The 6,019-nt window shown below is 46.4% G+C and overlaps 1 protein-coding gene across 2 annotated transcripts in view; it reads right to left on the minus strand.

The window, feature by feature from the left end:
• HYI (hydroxypyruvate isomerase (putative)) overlaps positions 1 to 6,019 on the minus strand; it is a 138,769-nt gene that overhangs the window by 745 nt on the left and 132,005 nt on the right. For both annotated transcript variants that reach the window (XM_083510806.1, XM_083510805.1), the window contains 5 exons: positions 4,242 to 4,350; positions 1,265 to 1,379; positions 840 to 918; positions 340 to 389; positions 23 to 92 (listed from right to left, as the gene is read on the minus strand). In XM_083510806.1, coding sequence (XP_083366932.1) covers positions 23 to 92; positions 340 to 389; positions 840 to 918; positions 1,265 to 1,379; positions 4,242 to 4,350 — 423 coding nt within the window. The remainder of the gene's footprint in view (positions 1 to 22; positions 93 to 339; positions 390 to 839; positions 919 to 1,264; positions 1,380 to 4,241; positions 4,351 to 6,019) is intronic.

Genomic DNA, 6,019 nt, shown 5'->3' on the forward strand with positions numbered 1-6,019 from the left:
CACTGCACCTTTCCTGTCTTACCAATAATTGGGAAATACTTTTCCAAGTTCTGAGTCAGGTTACCATCCATGATCTGGCAGTGGAAAATGTCCTGTGGAGTAAACATAAAAAGGCTCAGTCTAGCTGCCTTCCAGAGGCTGGACTAGGCCTCCCATCAGGCCCAGCCAAAATGGCCAATGGGGGGGGGGGAATTTGGAGGGCAGTAGGTTGGGGATGCCTGCTGTTCAGCCTCTCTCATCCCTCTGGTGGGCTCTTGTTGCACCAACCAGTGTAATAAGATCTCTAAGCCCAACACCCACTTCTATGGCTGAATCCAGGTTTTCCTCAGTGACACTCACCAGCTGCAGCTTCAGGCTGGGGCTTCCCACCTTCTTCAAAATGGCAGCAGCTGAATAAAAATGGAGATGCACAATGTCACAACTGATTCTGGGGATGGGGGGGGGAGCAATTTGCTCCATTTCCTGTCATCGTGCAGTCCCAAAGCCCATTATCCAGCAACTTCTAGAACATGAGTGGGGAACCTGTGGCCCTTCAGATGTTGCTGTATTCAATCTCCTATTGGCCCCAGTCAGTGTGGCCAGCGGTGAGGGATGAAGAGTTGTAGTTCAGCAACATCTAGGGGGGTCACAGGTTTCCCACCCTTGCTTTAGAATTGTGTATCCAAAACTTGGGGCTCTTGCTGCTTTTGAACTGCAGTTCCCATCGTCCCTGACCTGCTAGCTGTGGATGATGGGAGTTGTAGTCCTAAAACAGCTGGAGACCCAAGTTTGGGAAACACCGCTTTAGAAGGACAATTCCCTATCTGTGGAGAAGGGAGGAGTCTTAGGCCATGGCCTACCTTGCTCTGGAGTAGTCAAGAAGTAACGGGGATCAGTAATCCGGCTATTAATAGGCTCCAATAATCCAGTGATCTTTTCCTGCAATACCAGAGCAAGGAAATGGAAGAATAGCCACTCAGTGCCTTAGGCTAGCAAGCGAAGGAAAATTGCTGCTGGGCAGCTCACCTCTTTTATATTATTTCTTGTCACTGGCCAGTTTCCTAACCACTGCCACCAGTGCCCAACCACTCCTGTGTGCCCTCCTGCCAGGCCTGACTAATAACTGGGGTGGAGCTTCTTTAAGCAGGTCTTGCTAACACTTTGCCTCTTGGGTTCTCTGGAGCATTTGTCTCACCCCCAAATGGAATCACTGTTGAATAGGCACCTCACCCTTCTGATGAAGCAGTGCAGCTTGCTGCTTAACAGGCATCTACCCAGCCCCTACCTGAGCCAGGATGTCAGCAGCATATCTGAGGTTCTCAATGAAGGTGGCTTCCATCTCTGCTGACACTTCCTCCCTCTTAGCACCCAAAGGAATTCGCCCGGCCGTAATGTGGATCCTGTAAGCAAAAGGCTGGATCAGGATGGAAGAGGGACAGAAGCAGTGGTGCTGACGGCTTTCTGCCCTCAAGGCATCCACGATGCTGATATGATGCTACTGAAGTGAAAGCTGTCTCATGCCCGCTTTAATTTCCCCCTGAGGAGATGCACTGACCCACGAAGCCACCTCCAGCACTCAGCAATCAACACACATCGCTACACCAGGGTTTCAGCTGGGATAAGCTAACACCTGCGACATGTAATAGGAATGACAAGAACGTCTGTATCAAAATCATACAAACTATACTCTCTTATTTACCATGAGCGGTATAGATTATGAGCTCACAAACAGCACCCACAGGCCAGATATGCAAAATCACTATAGGCAGACTGACAGAACCTTAGTAGTACTTGATCACCATGCTGGACACACACACAATCAGTTGGGTAGGAATGATGATGTGCTTTCACCATTTCCATGCATGTGTTGCTTGAGGATGAATGGGATTTCTAACTAATTGGTGGTATCTAAAATAGTTAGTAGTCATGTGTAGTCAGCGGCTTAGTCATGCTGGCCACATGACCTGGAAGCTTGGTCAATAAAGCAAGATGAGCGCCGCAACCCCAGAGTCGGCCACGACTGGACCTAATGGTCAGGAGTCCCTTTACCTTTACGTACTAGAAGGGTTTGGATTTGATATCCCGCTTTATCACTACCCGAAGGAGTCTCAAAGCGGCTAACATTCTCCTTTCCCTTCCTCCCCCACAACAAACACTCTGTGAGGTGAGTGGGGCTGAGAGACTTCAAAGAAGTGTGACTGGCCCAAGGTCACCCAGCAGCTGCATGTGGAGGAGCGGAGACGCGAACCCGGTTCCCCAGATTACGAGACTACCGCTCTTAACCACTACACCACACTGGCTCTACTAAAATCATACTTGGAGTGATCCCATTAAAATAATTGAACTTGCATTAGTTATGGCTAATTTATGTCTGCTTGGTTTCAGTGTGTCTGTTTTACAGTTTAGCAAAATACCACACAGTGTTGCCGAGTATGATTGCAAAAAACAGACTGGTGTTAATTTTCCAAGTTAAAAGGGCATGGTCTTACACAAAAATAGCCAGCTGCACCACTTTGTTCTGCTTTCTTTGTGTAACGCAAAGCGCCATGCAAAATTGGTATTGCCGGTGAGCTTTTGGAAATGTCCTAACATCTGTCACTCATTACTAGCCTGTGTCTTACTGCCTATGTTTTCTCTCCCTCTGCACTCAGAGGTGAGGTGTCTCATTCTGTTGGACAGCAGAGACTGCAAGCAACACTTCCATGCTCTGTAATGCCCCTAAATGGGGCTGACTGGGTTGGTTCATCCCTTTGATGCGGTTACTCATTTGAATCTCTGTTGACTACATTGCTACACATCCCATCCAGAAGTTCATGCCCACTTGAGATGAACATGGGGAATTATATTGCTAATGCTAAGCTAGACAGACCAGTAGCCTGTCTACACCAGCCTTCCCCAACCTTGGGTTTCCAGAAGTCATTAAACTACAACTCCCGTTGTCCTTGACCACTGGCCATTGCTGGCTAGGAATGATAGGAGTTGTAGTACAACAAGTTCTAGGGACCCAAGGCTGAGAAAGGCTGATCTACAGTGATTTGCAGTGGCTCTCCAGGGTTTCAGGCGGGTGTCTCTCAACACTACCTGTAGATGCCCGGGATGGAACATTAGACCTTCTGCATGCAAAGCACAGAATTGTAGTGTTGGAAGAGACCCTGAGGATCATCTAGTCCAACCCCTTGCAATGCAAGAATATGCATTTGCTCTTATCACTGAGCTATGGCTCCTCCCCCAATGGGTTTGCCTTGAGAGTGATAGACTGGCTGCGTCATGTCTAAAGATGCCACTGTGTTCAGAAAATAAAAGCCTTTAAAATGGAAAAGGTGTTCTTATCTTGATCTCCACTGTTATCACCAACAACACTTGATCTCTCTCCTCCCTTGCATCCCCTTATTCCACCTTGCTGCTAACTGTGTGCCTTTTGCTGTTCTTTAGGTTTTGTTCCTCCTCCCTATCTTTGGAGTCAAATTTCCACTTTCTGTCCATCACACCACCCTGCTTCAATCCTCCTTAAAACCAGCCCCTCCCTTGAAATAATACATGACTGTGCAAAAATTATCTTCCTATAAGACTCTCTTCCCTTTTGCTCATATTTGGCCTTTAATTGCCCTTCTCCTTTTTAAAATATTTATGTACTACAAGACTGTCCTAATAAAGGCTGCATGCTGCATATTTTAATGCAGGAAGACACTACCCTGAGCAAGGGAAGATTTGCAGCAGCAGCAGGGGCAGTAGCTATGGTAAATCAGATGTATTTTTGTGGAACAATCCTGCATTAACTCGTGCCTCTTACAAGATTTATGGTTTCCTTGCATAAGGCAAGAAAAAGACTATGGAACTATGGACACGGAGCTATGGAAAGGGGCTAGATCCTGTGCCTGCTTCCTTAGCACATTTCCCACCTTTAGCAAAGAAGACCCCAGAGTGGAGTGGGGGCAGGGGGAAGATGAGGAAAGATGCTTCATTTCAGTAAAGGATAGCAATTGATTCTTTCTAGCATAGCTAGCAGGTATGCTGACAAATAAGTAAAAAAACAGGCAAACACATAACTTGCCCTTTGCTTTCTTTCCGGGTTTGAGGGCCTGCTTTTGCATGGGTCTGTGATGAAAAAGGCACTTAAATTATACCACTTCAAAGTGCAATAGTGAGGAGACGTATAACTCAATTACAACAACCACTACAGCAATTCTGATCATTCCTGTATTATGGCACAAGGATGGCACTGGTGTTCAATATACATATATCTTAACTACTTAAAATACTACCTTGGACATTTCAGGACCTTGCAGTACTTCACAGCCAAAGCCAGGGCCTCCCGGAATTCATGCTGGCGGCCAGGCACTGCCCCTAAGCCCCTGTCATCGTCTTGGTTTCCTGGGGAAAGAACAGTAAAATTTACCCAGTGTGTATGTGTGTGTGTGTGTGTGTGTGTGTGTGTGTGTATATATATATATATATATGTTTTCGTAGATTTTCACGGGTACAGGAATGCAGGTTTTGGTGTCCTCGGGTGTCTTCCCGTGTAAAAGTTGGGGTGTCTAGGCGACGTTTCGACGAGGTCTCACTCGTCATCTTCAGGCTGGTGCTTTCGGCTTCTTGTTACTGGAACAGAGCGGGATCTCAGTGTTTGAGTTCCTATAAATACTGTAGAGGGGTGTGGTGTATTGCCTCAAAAGTTCTGGGCAGAGGGGAAGTTCCCAGGCTAGTGTTCTTTTCTTCTTTTGTTCCTTAATTACTTGAGGGATATCTTGAGTGATTACTTGAGTGATATTCTGAGTACCACTTAGGTGGGTCATTGGGTGTGGATTAGTTGCTAAAGCCTTCGTGTCTTGACCTCTTGAATTTGTGAAGAGTTTTTCTGGGAAGATGGCTGTACTGCACTTAGTTGTGCTTTGGCTTGGCTTCGTGTATAGGGGCGAGCTGTGGTTTTGTGCCCTACAAGGGCACTACAGATAAAATTAGCACAGATAAAAATCAAGGGCACTACAGATAAAATTAGCAAAATCCTCCATAAACACAATATCAAAACAGCCTTTTGCACCAACCAAAAAATAGCCAATATCCTCAGAAACCCCAAAGATAAAATCCAGTTGGAAAACCAAGGGGTCTATGAAATACCCTGCAAAGTCTGCCCAGCCACGTACATTGGACAAACAAACAGACGAATAAATGCACGTATCGCAGAACACAAGAATGCCGTCAAAAAAGAAGAAAAATCTTCCTCTCTTTTCCAACACATGAAAGAAACAGGACACGAAATTAATTTTGCAGATTCCAAATTGCTCTTTAACATGGAACATCACCACAAGAGAATAATCATGGAAGCCATCGAGATAGAGAAACACCCTCACAACATGAACAAGCGTGACGACACGTCCCGCCTGCCAGACATCTGGAAATTAGCCCTCCCCACAAAAACCGACACCAGATCCAGAGGCACACAGAACGCCACCACCAATCAACCACACCAGACCCAAACCCAGACCCTCTCCACAGATAAATTACAGACACCATCCAGTAACCAAACCATAGTGGCACCTCCGGATGCTGCACCCCCCTGCAATCCCTACACAGATCTGGCTGGCACAGGGCACAAAACCACAGCTCGCCCCTATACACGAAGCCAAGCCAAAGCACAACTAAGTGCAGTACAGCCATCTTCCCAGAAAAACTCTTCACAAATTCAAGAGGTCAAGACACGAAGGCTTTAGCAACTAATCCACACCCAATGACCCACCTAAGTGGTACTCAGAATATCACTCAAGTAATCACTCAAGATATCCCTCAAGTAATTAAGGAACAAAAGAAGAAAAGAACACTAGCCTGGGAACTTCCCCTCTGCCCAGAACTTTTGAGGCAATACACCACACCCCTCTACAGTATTTATAGGAACTCAAACACTGAGATCCCGCTCTGTTCCAGTAACAAGAAGCCGAAAGCACCAGCCTGAAGATGACGAGTGAGACCTCGTCGAAACGTCGCCTAGACACCCCAACTTTTACACGGGAAGACACCCGAGGACACCAAAACCTGCATATATATA

This window comes from Podarcis liolepis, assembly GCF_965112155.1.
Source record: "Podarcis liolepis genome assembly, chromosome: 6".
In the NCBI taxonomy this organism is placed as follows: domain Eukaryota; kingdom Metazoa; phylum Chordata; class Lepidosauria; order Squamata; family Lacertidae; genus Podarcis; species Podarcis liolepis.